General features: G+C 39.6%; 1 protein-coding gene across 1 annotated transcript; it reads right to left on the reverse strand.

Moving 5' to 3' along the window:
• Positions 1-1,140: 1,140 nt before the first annotated feature.
• On the reverse strand, positions 1,141-18,617 carry parp10 (poly(ADP-ribose) polymerase family member 10). The gene is made up of 11 exons (XM_033637449.2): positions 18,507-18,617; positions 16,540-16,715; positions 16,004-16,246; positions 15,669-15,899; positions 11,956-12,974; positions 9,211-9,423; positions 5,788-5,914; positions 4,713-5,717; positions 3,018-3,151; positions 2,769-2,943; positions 1,141-2,682 (listed from the first exon to the last, which is right to left on the reverse strand). Exons 2-11 carry the CDS (start codon positions 16,712-16,714, stop codon positions 2,384-2,386), a joined length of 3,621 nt encoding a protein of 1,206 aa, XP_033493340.2. The 5' UTR covers position 16,715; positions 18,507-18,617; the 3' UTR covers positions 1,141-2,383.
• Between the last annotated feature and the right edge of the window lie 397 nt (positions 18,618-19,014).

Genomic DNA, 19,014 nt, shown 5'->3' on the forward strand with positions numbered 1-19,014 from the left:
GATGTGTGGCAAATTTCAGAATTTTATCTCAAAAACTGAATTTTTGACAGCATTTTGAATTTTGCTCTGATGTGAACAATTGGAGTCAATGTAAAAATGGCAATTTTAAACATCAGTTTTTCACTTATGGAGCAAATCAATCATTGTTACAAACAAATTACCAACATCTCCATGCTGTCTAGATGCAATATGTGTATTTTCAGATTTTTGTTTCGATAACTGAATTTTTTACAGTGGTTTGAAATCTGCTTTTCCATGCATGGATGGCTGCTAAACCTGCACGTCTGGCTTAGTCAGTTTGTGAAGCTACACATGAATTGTCACTGACTAATTAGCTCAGTGAGATAGAAATTGATTCTTAGTCTCAGAGGTTGTGAGTTCAAGCCTCAACTGATGCAAAAGGCAGATTGTGTTGCTAAATGTCTTCCAATTCTTCTGCTTGTTGCTCAGAATTGCCTAAAAATCCCCGGACCCGACCCATCGCTGCACAGCAGCTATAATTATTATTTGCTATTGCTTTTATAGTTAGTTTTAAAGTTAAATACAACCCAATATGTTCACAACACATGTAAGATTTTAAGTTTTGAATGGAGTTTCTATGTGAATGTGTGAATGAGGAGATAGGAGCTGAAGATGCTTGACAAAAATTTAATCTGTGGTATATTTGAACATTCTGCCATTCGCTTGAATGGGGAAACATTTCCCCCAAAAAAGTTGAATATTTCAGAAAGTATGAATGTTATGAATGAGAAAAATATTATGAAGTATACTAATATAATTACTATTTAGAGGAATGTAAAAATAATGAATTTTTGCGGTTTTCACTTCAAAGCACTTCTTTGTGACATCACTGTTTCCTGTGTGTATGTGTATGTGTGTGTGTGTGCTTTACATTTGCAGCTGAATATACTTCTACAGTAGAGAAACCTAGCAGGTTGGTACAGCTGCATGTTACATTGTTCTTTGTTGTTGGCTTGCTGTGTGCAATAATTTGACCCCCCAGTCTCCTGAGCAAATATTCTGCACAGCAACCCATTTTTAGAAAATATATGAGGATATTACAGGCCACAAGCCCCAAATAACATTTTGCTAAAGCTAACGATTGGTCGATCTGAAAAAATATTCCCAAGAAACTCCTAATGGTGTCTCATTTTTAAGCTTTATTTTACTTAAAAATATCTTTCTTAAGACTGCAATTTCTTTCAACTTCACAATTTAAGAGATCTTTGGTAAACACATTCTTGGGCAGAAGTCACAAACATAAGTGAACTCAAAGGTTTGAGACCAAAGCACAATCAGAAAGGACTTCCAAGAGGCACTGTAATCAATCATGTGTCCACAAATGCAGCGTGTGTTCACTGCACTGAGTAACGAACAGGGAATCAAGACCCATCACGTTTTGCACGTGGCACACAAGACTTAACTCATAGATTTTGTTTTATTAGATTAAGAATTGCATTCTTTTAAAGTGCACATATGTATATATGCAAGGCTTAACATTTACAACTGGGGATGGATAACTTAAAAAAAATGTAAAAATAACTCATAATTAGTTGCATTATGTTGAGGACAGTTTCTTTTTCCTATTTTCTAACCCTCTTCCTAATTTTTTTTGCAAAATTGGTAATCATGGGAAACATCAGGCAGTTACTGTAACTACATTTAGGTGCTACTTTCAGAGTCATCATCTCATATGGCCGAGACGAACCAGAACACCACAGAGTAAATTCAGGGAAACTCAAACCACTGAACCCAAAACCAATTAAAATCAATTATATTCAGGTCATATCAAACTTCCTGTGTGCATGACCTAATGACCTGCATTAACTTAAAAACTAACAGCTGCAAATACAGCACTGTCACCAGGCTAAACAATTACAAACGGTTATATTCACATTAATACAATTCAATAACTACGTGCACCAGATCATTTACAGTTAATTTTAAACGATGACTTCAACATACGTCAGATACTTGCAAGGATGCAACCTCCTGAGTGTTTATACAAGGAGACTGACCTCTGTAGTGTGGATAGATGAACAGTGTGTGGTGCCAAACTGACTCTTACATGTGAAATGTCATGCAATAACAGCAAGGCAAAGAGCCTTATTGTGCTCGAAAGGGCATGTTTAAAGTTACTTAATTAATAAGGGCTTTTTGGGTTCAGCTGTTGGAGTTCCTCCTGATTAAACTCAACTGAACTCAAGAAAAAAACAAGGAGCAACTGATCAAACAGTCAACAGGAAAGCACTTGATAAAACAACTGTACACTATCACACAGTAGCCCTTTATGAATCAAATGCACTTTTTAAATCAAGGTAGAAACATTAAAAGAAAAGCACTTCTGTTTTACATATTTATGTTTTTTTTCTGACGTCCTTCCTCAGCGGTGGATTCTCTGGCATGTGATGAGATATTCAGGGAAAGCCTGCGTGTCGTTGAAGATGACAAACATCGTCGGCTTAGTGATGTCGTCGGTGACGCTGTCGTATCTGAGGGGAATGTCTCCTGTCTCCTTCAGCGGGGCCGCCTTCATCGAATGGCAGCCTTTGGTGTAGTCTCCTGTCAGAACCTTTGACACCATAATAAACTTGTATCCGTCTGCATTTGGGGGCGAGTACTGATCCTGGACAGACAGCGCCGAGTTGACAGCAAAGTACACCCCTTGACCATAGACGGTGGCTGCGTGGAGAAACCAAGATGTCAGAAATTGACACCAAAGACAAGACAAATTGAGACGGAAGAGAACAAAGGTATCAGAAACGTACCATTCTTTCCACAGAAGCTTCTGTTGAATCCATGAACGCAGATCTCTTTCACACTAGTCTCGCTGGTGCCGTGATACAGAGTCCGCTCAACTTCCGGATACGTTGCACGCTGCAGTATGCTCGCCTTCTTCAGCTTGTACTGATTGTACAGCAGTCGGTTCATGAGCTTCTCCACCTGTGGAGAAAACTCAGCGTTAATAAAGATAGACCAAGTAATTTGTTGCAAAATATTTAGCTTATTTTTTTCACCTGTATGATTCGGATTTTGCTGTGGTATTCCTGTATGGTCTCATAGAAACTCTTCACCACATTCTGAAATTCATCAGACTCTTCGTCGACTCTGGTTGCATCAGGCAGGTTTGACAGCAGAGAGTATTCCTCTTCTGTTGACAAAGGATTGAGTTTTGAGATTAGATAATGTTACTTTTATCATTTCTATAATTCATCAACACAGATATGGAGTCCTAAATCTGGCAAAGGGCAGTCACAGATGATCAGATGGGTCAGAAATGTTAATCAATACATCAATAAATAATGCTGTCGTTGAAGTAAAATGGAGCACAAAAACAAATATTAAGATTCTTTTCCATATTATCATCGATTATCCGTGCTGAAGATTTGCTGTGTGGCTTTCTGCACATCAGATAAACTTTAAAATCAGAATTAAAGCATATTTTTCAACCTGGACCCTATCAACCCATGTTTTTGTGTCTTGGTGTCCAATAAGAATGATATTTTTTGAAACTGCTCCGGTATTAAGCAAGAGCGCTGCAATGTTAACACTCAGGTAACGCTCTCAACGTCAGTTTATGTCCACTAAGTGTTTGTTTTTGCCACTGACAGGCTCAGATTGTTTTAGAAGTGTCAGACAAGATTACTAAAAGGATCCCTACAGAGATAGACTTTTTGTAAAAGAGTAGGCTTCTTTCTGTTGAACCAGAAACGGCCCCAAAAGCGCTATCGTCAAAGCAACCAGACTCAAACTTTCTACTGACATTCAAAGTCAATAGAAACAAAATAAAACTCACAGACACCATTTTTGTTAATCTTTCCACTGTTACAATAATTACCTACTCTTGTTTGGTTGAAAAAAACAACAACCTTTAATTCACCCAGTTAGATGTGAAAGTGTGCTGGCTTCATACACGCTAAAATTGTTGGTGGGTTCAGCAATGACGATCGCGGGGCCGTTTCTGGTTAAACAAAAAGGATCTAACGCTTCATCCGAACAGTGTCAGGTTGTTGAGCCACCAGTAAATAGTTGCAATCCTCCAAGGACCTGTAGTTCTTGAGGTTGCAAATCCCTGCATGGCAATGCATATCATCAAAACAGGCTATTGGGGTTGTACAATGTTAGCACTGCTACACTCTCTAAACATGCATGGAATTTGCTCAAACATGCTGGTCTATTACATCATAGAGTTATCAGTTAGTTATCAGTTAATCACATCTATAGTAAATGTAACAGTGTCTCCTGTGAGTTTAAAAACCGCGTTTTCCCATCTGTTACAGGCAGGGGAAAAGGACCATTTTCCCCCTCACCAGCTCCCCCAACTACGACTACACACCAACTGTATCTATATCATCTAACTGCATCGTATGAACCCAAGTAAAAGTAGCTAACAATAACAAATTCAGATAGCTAAGACAGCTTAGAAGTGTAGTTCACCAAATTTACAAAATGTCAATGACAACACAATAAAGACTTATTTCAATTGACAAGAGACACGCACTTGACAATGAAGACAATATTATGAAAACAGAAGCCTGTATCTGCGTTAATGAGCCAACTTTTCTAGCATTAAGTTTGCCAACTATAATTGTGCATTCAGTTATATTTTTGACTTAATCTTTTAGAAAATTGTGTTTGTGTCGGGGCGCCATACACAGAAGCACCATTCAGCAGAAAACATAAAACACAAGAACACCATAGGTTTCCTTTACCTGGCACATCGGCATCCAAATCCCCTAATTCAGGCAACTTCCTGGAGATTTTCACAGACTTCCCTGAAGCTATGTTGTGCTCTTGCATCTTCTCAAAGTTGATGGTGTGCGGCTGATTGTCCAGCAAGATATCAATCTTTTGCAGCCTCATCCTCAAAGCGTTCTCGATGAAGACAGTGGCCTCGGGTGAATACGGAGTCATAGACGAAGAGGCTGGGTCATGATACACCCACTGAACAGTCCTCAGGATTTCCTGGTCAGACACAGAATTGGAGATTTTCTCCAGCAGCAGCTTTGTGTCAAACAGTCCTCCGGATACATAATCCTTGAAGCCAGAAACAGTTATGATGGTGCCCTGAACTTGAATCTCGACTGCGTGCTTCCTCTTGATCATCTCCAGACACTTCCAGTGGTACTCGGACATGTTCTTCACACTTCTGTGCTCCACTTTCTCCTCGACCTGTCTCTGGGAGACCTTCTTCCCAAAGGCTATGTCCACCCGAATCAGGTCACAGGTATAACCTGCAAAAACATGTATCTGTAAGGTGTTGGCTGCCTTGATGGCATCCTGTATGGAAATATCAACGTTTTTCTTTAACTGGGGGCTCTTGACAGTACTACTAGAGGAGGCTTCTTCTTGGATCATTTTCTTGGACAGCTCCAAGGCTTTTTGCAGCTGTTCTTCATCATCCTCTTGGGACCAATGACTTGACTCCATAGAGTACTGGATGGCTAGAGACAGTTGGGCTTCTTCTTCAAGGTTGCTAGAAAGCCCCAGTGCTCCATCGTTCACCTGGAGCAACTTGCTCACAGCGTTCCCTTTGGCTGAGAGCTGGGAGGCATCAACAGCTTTAGCAGAGGAGTCCTGGTCTGTCAGGCTGGTCGGTTCATCTGCTGTGTACAGGTCCATGTCATCCATTTCGTCTGGCTGGTCTGAATTGGACACACTCTTCATAAGTCTTCCATCGACGGTTGAGACGATTCTCTTTGCCTCCTCTAAAAGGCCTACAGAGAAATAAACAGATCATTAAAACTGCACAGAAAAACAAGAGGTTAATGAAGAGATGGATACTACCTTTGTCTGGAGCTCCATTATGATCAGTTTGCATTGAGTCAACTTGTAACTCCGGCAGAGAACCATCCACAGACGCCTTCTGGAAGTTTCTGTGGGACATCATGTTCCACGCAGTTTCAAAAATGTTCTGAAATAAAGAAACAACGTTTCTGTGAACACCACATGTTTCTGCCACAGGAAATCTGAATTACTTTAACAATAATTATAACTGTAGTTTTTGTACATTAAAATATAATCACATATTAGTAGCCCATGATCTACCAGTTGAGAATGCGTCACTTCGCAGTTGCTGAACAAGCTTTAGGGTTTATTTCTATTTTCCCAGTGATTGGCACCATTTTCAAACTTGCTTAGTAGCTTGAGACATCCCCAACACTAACCAAAGCCTCATTTCTCCCACAAAACCATTTCAGTTCAGTTATTTTTGCGTTTCGATTGTCAAAAGTTGTCGATGGTACCAATAGATTTGTTCCGTTTGTCCCATTTATTCGTCACCCCTCAGTGTAGGTACCTAGGTGGCACTTTTAAGTTATTGTTTGATAATTTTTTGAAGGACAAAATGGTAAATGGACCCATACTTGCATAGCGCCTTTTTAGTCTTCCAACCAAACAAAGCAGTTTTTACACTACGAGTCACATTCACCCATATACACACACATTCATACACTGGCTGCTGAAACGGCCGTTCAGGGAGCCATAAAGGGTGCTACTCAGTTTTTTAACACATTCACACACTGATGGAAAAGCCGTTGAGAGCAATTTGTGGTTCAGTATCTTGCTCAATGATACTCTGACATGCAGACAGGAGGAGCCGGAGATCAAACCACCTATCATCTGATTAGGGGACGACCCGCTCTACCTTCTGAGCCACAGTCGCCCAACAGTGAACTGCAACTGCGGTACTTATAGTTGCAAGTTTACATACCTTTGTGAATTACAGCTATAAAAATAAAAGGATGTTTTCTGCCTATCATCTTTACAAGTGAACAGTTAGCAGCCACAGACTGATAACAAATAATTTATTTCACTACGCCCCGCAAAGGCTACTGCCAACAGCTACTGGCAACTTTTAAGGTGGAATGTTTTTTTGTATGTTGCTCAATGCACGAGTCGACAATGTGAATCAATCAACACATCTTAAATGTCAATGTCTTAACTCTGACCTTTCCATTTTATTGACTCTCCTCCATGACGTACGCTTTGGTGATGATTGGATCTTTAAATGTTACAAAAATGCAAATGAATTTCAGCCGGTTTCTGTGAACTGTGAATACTGGAGCGCTGTGGAAGCACTACACCCCTGCTCTGCTCTCAACACTCCAGCCTGTTCTTTCAGTGCTGAAAATGTAGCGCAACCCAATTCCTTGAACGATCAGTGAGATGCAGACTTTCCTCTGCATCATAAGTCAAGAGGAAACAAATTAAGAGCTGGATGGAGCAGTGACGCAGCTGTTACCATCTGGTAACAACCCTGTCTACGTGATAAGAATACTGTCTGCATTGGAAATGCAAACCAGATCTGCAAGTTAGATTCATGTCCTTATGACTTACATACAGTTGTTATGGTACTGTAGATCTTATCACTTCTGTTCTACAGCAACTTCACTGGCTGTGAGGGGTGGGAATCACCAGAGGCCCCAAGGTACAATGTTATCACGATTCTTATGTCACGTTGCAATATTACTGCGATTTTAAACATGTTGTGATATCCTGAGATTTTTCAACTCCAAATTATGTCCCCAAAGGAAAACTTTGTCAACATCTGTGTAACCTAATAAGATAAAGTTTTTAGTCTGTTCATCTCTCACGTCATTTTTATTATAGCAAAATGTATCCAGTAAAAAAGCAACTGATTTATTATTCTACTTTGCTACCAAACGTTTAATTTGTATTTGTAATATTAATAATTTAGATAAATAAAAAACTGATACTTGGTGTCTGTGTAACGATACAATGCTGCCACACAATGATATTAGATTGATTTCAAGATTCTGCTGCTCACCTTTAAAGCCCCTTCATACCTGTCTGAACTCCTTCATATCTACACACCTCTCTTCTGTCCTCTTCTGCAATCCAGCTCACATCACCATCTGTCTGCTTGACTACCATGGGTTCTCGAGACTTCAGCAGGTCTGCCCCCCGCCTTAAGAACTCTCTCCCCCACGACATTTGCACTACTGACTCCCTTTCACCTTCAAATTCTGTCTGAAAACACACCTTTTCAAGCTGGTATATTCGGTCTGGTTTTAAGGTGACACACACATTGAGACTTGCACTGATGATGACTTTATGACAGTGATTTTATTACCTAGGTTTTATAACTAGGGTGTGATTTTTGTCTCGGTATTTTATTAATTTATTACTGTGTACAACTGAAATATTTGACTTTGTGATTTCAGGATACATTGCTGCTTTAACTGTGTCATGTAAGGTATCTTTGAGTGCACTGAAAGACGCAGATAATAAAATGCATTATTATTATTATTATTATCATCATCATTATACCAAAAAAGTTTAGTAGAAACATGGCTTTATATTAAAGTAACATTTTCACTGTGTGGTAAAGCCGTTGCAAGCAGGAAGTGTTCTGAAAATCCTCCCTTGTTGCTGAGTGTAGGGACCCTCTGTCCAGCTATGATAACACCGGAGAGCGAGCTGCAGAGAAGCATCACATTTACATTTTGTGTTGACAGTCTAATCAATTCCAGAAGGAAAACAATGCGCACAAGAAGACACAATCAAAAACATAATGTAAATATGGAACTTTTTTTGCATGAAATAGTTGCTGTTCTGATGTTAAAATCACCAACAAGAATTTGTATTCATTAAATATTCCCTACTTTCAACAGTCCCCTCCCCTCATACTATTATTATGACCAAAATAAAACCAAAGTTTATGTTATCTCAAAGTTTCTTAAGTTGATTCTCACAGCATACAGGCATTCACTGACTTAATAACTGGTATGCTTTGAAAAACAGCCAGCAGCACAGAAAGTAACACCCTATTAATCTATGTTTGCCTCTGATATGTTTTAATTCTGTCATCCTGTTAGCCTGAAACTGGTTTCTCTATGATGTTTCCGACATTTAGGAACACAACTACTCTTTGTTCATACGGTCATTGAGCTGGGGCTCACAACAAAGCAGCAGAAGGAAAAGAAAGCACAGCCAAGCTAAAACATTCAGCAGGCCAGACTTGTTCAGAAACATCAGCGTTTCACTTCTGCCTTGTGAATACGGTTAAACTCAGCCTCAGGCAAAACTGTGTAAGGCCTCAAGACTGCTCGTCAAGATGGATGACAACTGGTATAACTGGCCAACTGAGAGGAAGTGTGGAAGAATGAACTTGTATTTCACAGCCTCAAAGACACACAACAACACAGAGACTGAGAAAACCTTTGCTCTGTTCTATCGTGAAGTTACCTGGTGTGGCAGAGGCTCCCAGGGCACGTGCTTTGGGATGATGTAAACCTGAAACTTCGTCTCCATCTCCTTCAGGATGCTCTGGCACTCCTTCTCAGTTAAAAAGCGGGTTACTCCTGGAGCGTTCACTGTGATGGTTCTGGTGCAGATGGAGGCCACCACGTCTTTCAACACCTCCTCGGCCATTTGACACGCAGTCGCAGGGCCCTGGATCTGTCAGGGACATTCACAAAATAGACAAAAGATGACAAAATGTAGTGAGTCAGTGTATTTAAAAAAACAAAAAAAAAACAAAATAAAAACAGCTTTGCCAGATGTACAATTTTTTATCTTATTTGAGCAAGAACTTTGCCCTCAGTACGATGTACGATCAATGATGACAAAAAGCGCCCTAATGTATGATAATTTGACAATTTTGTGCCACTTGCAATTAGTAGTTATTCTAGGTCCGTGTATCATTCATTCATTCCATTTTCAATTTAAAATCAAAAATCAAAAAGCCAAAAATAAAAAAAAGGGTTTGTTTTTTCATTATTCGTTTAATAATCAAATTCAAAAATACAAAAAATGGTTTGTTTTTCTTATTTTTGATTTTATGCTCACATCAAAAATAGCAAATCGAAAAATGGGCCACGATTGAAATTTGATTTTGATTTTTCATTTGATCCAACTTGTGTGACCTGGAATTATTTTCTACAGAAGCGCATTGCATTCATTCAGGGCCCATTTTTCGATTTGCTATTTTTGATGTGAGCATAAAATCAAAAGTACGAAAAACAAACTGTTTTTGTATTTTTGAATTTGATTATTAAACGAATAGTGAAAAAACACAACGGTTTTTTGATTTTAAATTGAAAATGGAATGAACGAATGATGAATGACCATTCTAAATCTGAGCAGTCTCACTGTACCCATTTCCCAACATGATTAGGACAGCAACATATGGATCCTACATCTGGGTTTTACACATCTCTTCTCATACAACCTCCCTCCCGCCAACCATACTCGGTGTAGGCTGTGATGAACGTGACTCACAAACACGGCTATCGCTCTGGAGCTTGAACTGTCTCACTAAGATATGCTGTGGTCGCATTGAGTTGTTTTGAATGCACTAGTAAGACCATATTTTCTATTTATTAGCTTAGCATAGCTTATGGCCTAAACTGTTTTCATGCAGAATTTAAACAGACTTTCTAGTCACTGCTGTAATTTGATTTTCTTATAGCATCATAACTACATTAGCTTGCTTTAAAAAACAATGTGGACAGATTTGTGTGCCTGTCAAAATGATGTTTAAACGTGTTTTGTAAGATTACACATTTACGCCCATTTGCTCCCGTGGTTATAACTTGTTTTTACTTAAGTAGTGAGCCTCTGGTACCTTATCGATGTGTACTTATTATATTGCTTTGTGTTTTTTTTACTGGTGCCTCTTGTTTGCACTATCCCCTCTGCTGCTGTAATGACACAAATTTCCCCACTCGTTGTGGGACTGATATAGAATTATCTTATCTGGTCTTATAGTTTCACATTTCCCACCTGGTGACACTAAATCAACAAGACAGCTGCTTGAAAAGTGTTGTCACGATACTGGAGTTTCTAACTTTGGTACAATACCTCAAAACACATCAATCTTCGATACCATTTTCGACACGACAGGGCAAGAGTTTAGGTCTGCATATGGGTGGTGGGGATATGTCCCTACCAGATTTTTGGAATTGTCTCTATCAATATTTGAGCCAACTTTTCTCATTATCTTCATCTTAACAGTTCTGTGCACAAAAATATGGGACAAATTGTGTATTGATTCAGAAAGGGAGAGTGCTTTTTTTGTTCTTTCTTTTTCAAATACGTGACTATCACATATTCTGCCTGATCAAAAGTGTTTTCAGGTAGTTTGGGTATTTCATCTCCAATGAAGAGCAGTGTACAGCTGCGTAAACTCTGCCTCCTCCAGAGAGTGCCAAACAGGGTTCTGTGTCTGTCAGGCAGTCTGAAGGGGAAACTATCACATCAGCGGAGCAATAACATAATGCACAGCCAACTAAGGCACATAGACATTACGACTTTATTTGCATTAAGTTACAACTTCCTTCACAAAATATTCTGACTTCATTTTCAGCTTCTGAGAGAACACAGGTACGTGGGATATGTTTTAAATGTGCAAAAAGTTTTGTACATCTGCAATCTAGCTGAAATCCTGCTGAAAAACATATGAGCTATATTATTACAAGGGTTTAACAATTAATTAAAGAGAATTAATTTACCTAATTTATCATTAAAGAGGTTTCTTGCCCAAACAAAACACACAAAGGAGGATGGAAAAGTAAACTCTGCCTACATGTGTTGATGCAGCAGATATGTGGTCTATGGGAAAATAGCTAGATGTTTAAAAATTAATACAGAATACCTGAGAGCTTTACTGAATTAGATTACATTATAGCCTATTTTTGTTTTGAATTGTCACCACTGGCCTGTATTTCATTTTTCTCATAAATAAATACATTTCAGCCATAAATTGGTGCATAAACTTCCTGGGGGTAAACATTGACAAGAAGTAAGAGCGAGAAAGAGCTGCTGGTAATGATGTAATGATACTGCCGCAAATGAGAATTGAAACACTTTCCAATATTCAGAATCAATATGTATTGATAAATTTATATTTTTGACAACACTAGCATTCAGTCACCGCTGACATTTCACTGCAGTCTCTGCTTCTACATGTGATACTAATGCAACACATACCTTCAACCCACAAACGTCCTCTGCTTCCAGTGGAAGGATAGACACTTGAGACATGTCAGCCAGCAGCTGATGACTATGGGTCTGGATGTATTTCAGCACGCCTGGCTCCATAGAGATGACTGTCTCCCTTTCAATGGGTGTGGTGAGAAACTCCAGGATTGCAGCCTGCTTCTCGCTCTCCATCCCTTTCAGAGTGAACACATCAATATTCCCTCCTCGTTCCGACACCTTCACGGAAGAGAAACCCAGAGCCTGCAGGAACTCTGACCACTCTCTACAATATAACATGCTCTCATATTCCGCGTCCACCGGCATGCTGAAGTGACACAGCTGGGATTTTAAAAAGCTGCATGCCTGGTTAGCAGAGTTCTGAGATAGGGAGGTCACCGCAACGTTAGAGTCTGATACAGTGTACAAAGTCGGTGACCCAGTTTGTTTCATGATTTGCTGCAGTCGGTCTTTTACATCTTTTCTTTGGAGGAGCTGAGCCTTCTCTGGCTCCAGGGCGAATTGAATCCTAGCCATTTTGCCGAAACAGTCTGAGATGGCGCGTTCTATCAGCTCAACCTTTTGTCTGTCAGTCCCTGCAATGTGCACACCACTATCTATGATCTGGACGGTGAACTCTGGGTGAGCCTTTTCAATGTCCTGCTGAAAGGTGCTGAGTTTAAACAAAGAAAGTTTTAGTTGGTCAGTGATAGCAATATGGCTGGACAGTGTTTCTTCTTCCTCTGTTTGAACCTCCATGACTGCCTCTGCTACTTCTTCTACTGCTGCTTTATGTTCAACAAGAGGCTTCGAGGCCATCTGCGGAGAGGGTTCACTGTTTGCAGCGGCTACTACAGGAGGACTGGTCTGCATTGGAATATCCTCTGAGGTGCTCTCAGTCATACCTTGGCTCCTAATTCCAGAGTCTTGTGGTGTTAATGTTTCCTTAGGCTGCAGAAAGTCAAAGTACGGCATCACAGCAAGATCAGCACTGTCCAGTTTGTGCGGGTGATCCAGGACGGCGCTCACAGCTGTTAAAAGAAAGACAGGAATTTTGTTTATTAATGTTTATCACCAAAATATGTGAAAATATAGATGTTGCTGAAAAGAAGCTACAAAGTCTGGATACTTCAAACACACCTTCAACCTGGCAGAACAGAGAGTCTATACATCAGCACATTTTTTTGCAAAACTTTATGATGTCACAGTGAAGCTGACCTTTGACCTTTTGGACATAAAATGTCATCATTTTATCCTATTAGACATTTGAGTGAATTTCTGTCATAATTGGTGCATGAATTCTTAAAGCCCCTACAAGGAACTTTCATTGTGAGTTGAGTTGTTTTTGCCGGAATGAAGCCTACATTTCCCATGAGCTCTAGCACGTATTGTCGTAAAGACGCTTACCTGGAATGCGCATGTGTTTGTTTTGGGGATGAATGAAACAACAAGACGGGAAAACTTTGCCCCCGCTCCTATCGGGGATCCCAGCTCACCTCTGCCGCGCCCCAGCTCCACCTCTCCGGCGTAAGCACCACCGCCGCCGGGGTAAACGCAGCAGTCCGCTGGTAAGGCTGAAGGCCTGTTTGGCGAGCACTTCCACGGCTTCTTGGACTGAGTATGGAGCGGTGCCTCGCCTCTTTATTTCTCAGAACTCGCTGGACCCTGTCGACGCCTGGCTGGTACCTGTCGTCGGCCCGGATGAGGTGTTCCAGCCCCGCGGCCCCTGCTCTCCTTGTCCCCGCTGGCACGGGGTGAATCTGCGCAACCTGCAGCCTCTGTGTGTGGCTCCCCAGACAGCTAACGCTGTGGACCCGCCGGCTCCTGTCAGGATTGGGCTGGTAAATGCTAGATCGCTAGCGAACAAAACATTTATCCTGAAGGATTTCCTGACTTCCCGAGGATTGGATTTTCTGTGTGACTGAGACGTGGCTGACTGTTGGTGAGTCCAATGCTTTCACAGAACTTTTACCCGATGATTGCTGCTATTTTAACTCCCCGCAGACGTCGGGTTGAGGAGGAGGAATAGTGACTATTTATAAGAGTCACTATAAATGTAAGCACCTAGGTAAGATGACGTGTGCCGTCTGAGTGCCGTAAATCGTTTCGTCCTGGAAGCGACCTGGGGCGGACCCAGACACAGTTTCCTAAAGGTATGGATACACACTATATAGAAATAGATTATCTTCACACCGATGGTCTCATTTGCTGTTGTAGACCACGCACAGACATCAGCAGAAACAAGAGACTTTTGCATATCCAGTTAAAAGTTCCTTGTAGCGGCTTTATGTTATGTCAAAAAAAAGTTTTGTGAGGTCACAGTGACCTTGACCTTTGACCATCAAATTCTAATCAGATCATCCTTGAGTCCAGGTGGATGGTAGTGCCAAATGTGAGGAAATTCCCTATGAGGATTCTTGAGCTGGACATATGGCTGCCATAAACACACACACTGCAGCCCACATGAGGGCTACAGTCTGTAAACATTATTATATTATTATAAAGCAGCAGCCTACAAAGACTACGTTTACATACACAATAATATTCTACTATTATTTTGAACATGACAATATTCTTGATTTGATGAGGGTCATTTAAAAAGCATATTCTGTTTGGATATTCTGAATTAGGCCTTTTTCCCAAAGTAGCATTAGGATTGTTCGAGTTTTACGAGCATTCTTTGGACATGTATACAGAATCATTCAGAATATGCGTCTCCATTGGGGTTTTTAGCACAGTTTTCAACACACAGAGCCAACTGTAAACAGACAAGAGGCTGTTTGCTGTCATGGATGTGTTGTACACAAACTAACCAGCAGTTTGCAAGGCTGTGGTAAAGATGGATGTCCCAAAAAAAAAAAACACATTTCTGGTTGAAGGAGAAACACACCTACTTTTAAACATTAAGAAAGACTTAGATATCAGAACATCGACCTTTTGAACAAAGTGTTTGAAGGAATTAGTGATGTCATTATCCTAGAATTTCTGAATTAAAATAATTACCTTGGAAAATATTGATATTCGATATTAAATTGACACTGAGAGCGAACAATTTTAATGTTATATCAAAGATAAATAAAACAAGGCGATAACACAACAACATTAACAATAAGAGAGAGTGAGAACGAACAGCTGTACTGATGTTTCGATACTGCAGAAAATTAGCATTTAAACTGCTTAAATATTCAAAATCAATATATAAATCAATTGATATTTTTGACAACACTAGAAGGAATGAGACAGGGAGGCTGTGTGCACAGTCAAACAACACCACCACTGGTGGAAATTTTGATGCAAATAAGCAAAATGGCACAAGCGGCTCCAGCCGTTCCACATTTCCATATTTGACGTGATAAATGACGTGTTGGGCATGTTATTGGAGTTTAAATGGCTAAATACATAAATGTAAACCAGAATATGGGTGGAACATTTATTTTTCTTAGCCATGTCAACAGTTTAGTAGGAATTACAGCTGCCCCTTGAAAGCTGGAGATTCAAATCATCAGTCTTCCGGGGACGTTTTGGTTCGTGCACATAAATGTAGTCAATGTAAGAAGAGGCATAACTTAAATCACAATGCACAAGTTGAAGGGTGTGATGGAATCGCATTTCACCGGAGTTGTACCTTGTATGGCTTCTTGACAAATAAATAAATTGATTGATTGATTAAAGAAAATGATGATGAAAGTACAAGAGTTGTGCAGGTTGTGCAATGTAGAACTTACATTCATAATTGACAAAGGACACCTTGGCAGTCCCCTCTGAGAGCATCGCGACCTCCTTCACTTTCTGATTCCCGCCACGCTTGGTCTCAAAGTACAAAGTGAGCATGTCTGAAGTGGTGCCAGGGTGCAGGTTCTCCACCAGCACGGAGTCAGTCTGCTCAGTCTGTTCTAGAGTCACTGAGACCCCATCCAGCTTCCTCTTGGAGATTTTTGCACTCAGGTTTTGGAAATCTACAAAAGAAAAACAACATATTTTCAATAACAACAATCTTATGAAAGACACTGACACCAGGCAACCTTTAGAAGATAAAAACAATCATGTGCGTTTCACACACCTTTCGAGAAAGGTTGGCTGAGGTGAATCAGGATGAAATCTCTCCCTGGTGAAGGATACAGAGTGTAGTCAGGCGCATTCAGCCCCATCATGTTCTCCACATAGAGCTCTATCATCTCTATGCTGGTGCTGGGCTTGACCCCCCGCAGCAGCAGTCTACATGGGTCCTTTGAGGCAGGCTTTCTCACACTCAGCTCTACATTGAGCAGAACGTGGTGCCCTTTAGACAGCACTCGAGCTGCAGCTGTAAAAATGATCGCAACAGAAATAAAGGCAGAATTAACACACGGTAAATTAATGAGAGATGAATGTTTCTATTTATTGTCTTGAATGAGAATATTCTTTGGAGCACAGTAACGCTTTTTTTTAAACTTCAGTTATCTGGATGTGGTTGAAAAGCTGTTTTAAGTTGTGTCTGAATAAGATACTAAAAATAAGTGTTGATGATGATAGTGCTGCAATTAACTGCTCTCATAGCTGTTACTTAATTTTTTTAAAAGAAATTCAGAAGACTACGAAAAGCTTTGAAAGACTTACCTTCTGCCTCCTCAAACACCAGTATGGCGTGGTCGCCCTTCTTCTCCACAGAGACGAGTGGACCTCCCCCAGAGCGCCGCTTATTCTCAAAGTAGAGAAAGAGCAGCTCCTCGTCCACTGCGGCGGGCAGTGCCGACACCTCCACCGTCCTCTCCTCCGGGCTTTCAACAGGCATCCTGAAAACACACAGGTCACATCAAACCAGTTAAAGTAGTTCAAATCATTTGTGAAAGCTGTGGCAGAGTCTTCCAGAAAAATTTCCACTCATCTAGGGTCAGCCTTTAAGAAAGTCTTCTTTAATCCATATAACTACATTCAGTGCTCTTTCATACAGCTGATTACGTAGCTGGAGATAAACTTGCTTTTGACATCGCATTTGTGTAGTTTTTTTCTCTTTTGTATATTCACTATTGCTCTTTCATAACGCAAAAGTATTTCTTAATGGAACTGAAGGAATAATCAGTAAAATACTTGATTACTAAAACAGTCCATAGCTTCAAACCTTAGTTTACAACACTGTCAGCTGAACATCTTTGGGTTTGGGAATAATAATCAATGAATAAAAAAACTGATTTCATAATGCAGCCCTACATATAACATGTAAAATACTGCATATAAAGATAACACAAGAGTTCCTAATGTTTACATGAATGACATTTAAATCATAGCAAAAGCTGTCGCAGCAGGGTATCTTAAATATTTAAGACAATCAATATTTAAGAAATTATTGTTATTATTGTAGAAAAACATAAAAAACTGCATTTGATGCAAATATATGACCATTAACTTTACCTGGCATGTGATGTTTAATATGTTGAGGCTGTGATAATTACTGTTTTTACTTTTATTTTTTAATTATATTTAGTTGTTTAATTGAACTAATAGCCTAAATTTTAACATACTTCCACACAAGAGTACAATGTTTCTGAGCAGTTAAACCAAAAGTTGCTATTTAAAATATATTATAAGTATAATTATAATTATGGTCAGTCCCTGAACATATGGGAGGAATTACATGTTTTGTTCCTATTATAAAAAATAAAATAAAGTAAAATAAAATAAAAATAAATATAAGTAAAATAAAATGAAGTAAAATAAGTAAAATAAAAATAAAGATAAAGTAAAATAAAATGAAATAAAATGAGGTAAAGTAACATAAAATGAAGATAAAGTAAAATAAAATTCCAATAAAAATAAAGATAAGAGTAAAATAAAATAAAATGAAGTAAAATGAAGTAAAGTAAAATAAAAATAAAGTAAAATAAAATGAAGTTAAGTAAAGTAAAATAAAATGAAGTAAAGTAAAGTAAAATAAAATAAAATGAAGTAAAGTAAAGTAAAATAAAATAAAATGAAGTAAAATAAGGTGAAGTAAAATAAAATATAATGAAAAAAATAAATCTGTGTCATTGTTTTGTTTGTTTACCGGTACTTTCCTTACAGCATATTTGCTTTTACACAAGTTTCACAGTGGTCATAATTCTGCTCACATAAACTTAGGCCAACAACAACAGCATTTCTATTTTAAATGCTAGTTTTCAGGGTTCCTTCACACATAAGTGGACAGAGTTTGGACATGAGCCTGTCATGACAGTGATCATGATCATGGCCTACACCTCAGTGACTGTTCAGTGCTAACGTTACCTGACAGGAAGCTCGGCCTGTACCACAGCTGCAGTGTTTCAGGAGCGAAATGAAGGTGGAGTTTTAGCTGCAAGAAACAGTGACTTAAACTGTTTTGACCTTCAGAGTCACTGTAGCTCTGTGTGCTGTTTTCTACTGCGTAGTTTACCTCAACTTTGTGTTCGTGTGTGCTCTGTCGGTTTCAGCTAACTGGAAAGTGAAACCATGCAGACCACACAGTTGCCATGTTGGGACAGGGCGGCGGTAAAGCTTTTTGTTTAGACGACGGAGTTGATAATAAATATTAACGTAGGATGTTCAGGTTGTTTTTGAGCATAACTTACCTGTGCTACAAGGAAAACATTTGATCCTAAAGTCGTTCCGTCCAAACGGGCTGAACTGAGCACTTCCTTGTTGTGCAGCTTGTTGAACCAGGGTGACGTCATCAGCGGCGCGTCTTAAAGCGGAACACACACTTCATTGAGCGATCATGGAGGCTGCAGCAGGGGTCAAAGGTCTCTGACAGCACAGTCAACAGCGGTTACATTTGGTAAAATATTTCGGAAGTAATTATAAGATACACACAGTCCAGCCCAACCAAATTATAGCTAAAGAAAACGAAAACTACATCAACTATTCAATATTCAACACAAAAACCCAGCACAAACTTTAATGCTGTTTGGCCCTGAACAAGCAGTACATGGTGGTAAACTATCGGACCACTGTGACAGATCAGACACTGAGAAAGACACTGACTATGTACAGACTCAGTGATCACAACCTGGACATACACAGGCTGCTGAGAGAAGACAGGCTGTGTCAGCTCTGTCCTCAGAGACAGGTGGAGACAGA

Source organism: Epinephelus lanceolatus, chromosome 16, assembly GCF_041903045.1.
Source record: "Epinephelus lanceolatus isolate andai-2023 chromosome 16, ASM4190304v1, whole genome shotgun sequence".
Taxonomy (NCBI): Eukaryota; Metazoa; Chordata; class Actinopteri; order Perciformes; family Serranidae; genus Epinephelus; species Epinephelus lanceolatus.

Excerpts from the sequence above, each read along its gene's own strand:
- parp10 (XM_033637449.2), bottom strand. The coding sequence starts at position 16,714 with ATGCCTGTTGAAAGCCCGGAGGAGAGGACGGTGGAGGTGTCGGCACTG. Across the intron at positions 12,975-15,668 it reads GTCCTTTGTCAATTATGAAT|CTGTGAGCGCCGTCCTGGAT; the intron begins GTAAGTTCTACA and ends TTCTTTTAACAG. Across the intron at positions 5,915-9,210 it reads GGGAGCCTCTGCCACACCAG|AACATTTTTGAAACTGCGTG; the intron begins GTAACTTCACGA and ends TCTTTATTTCAG.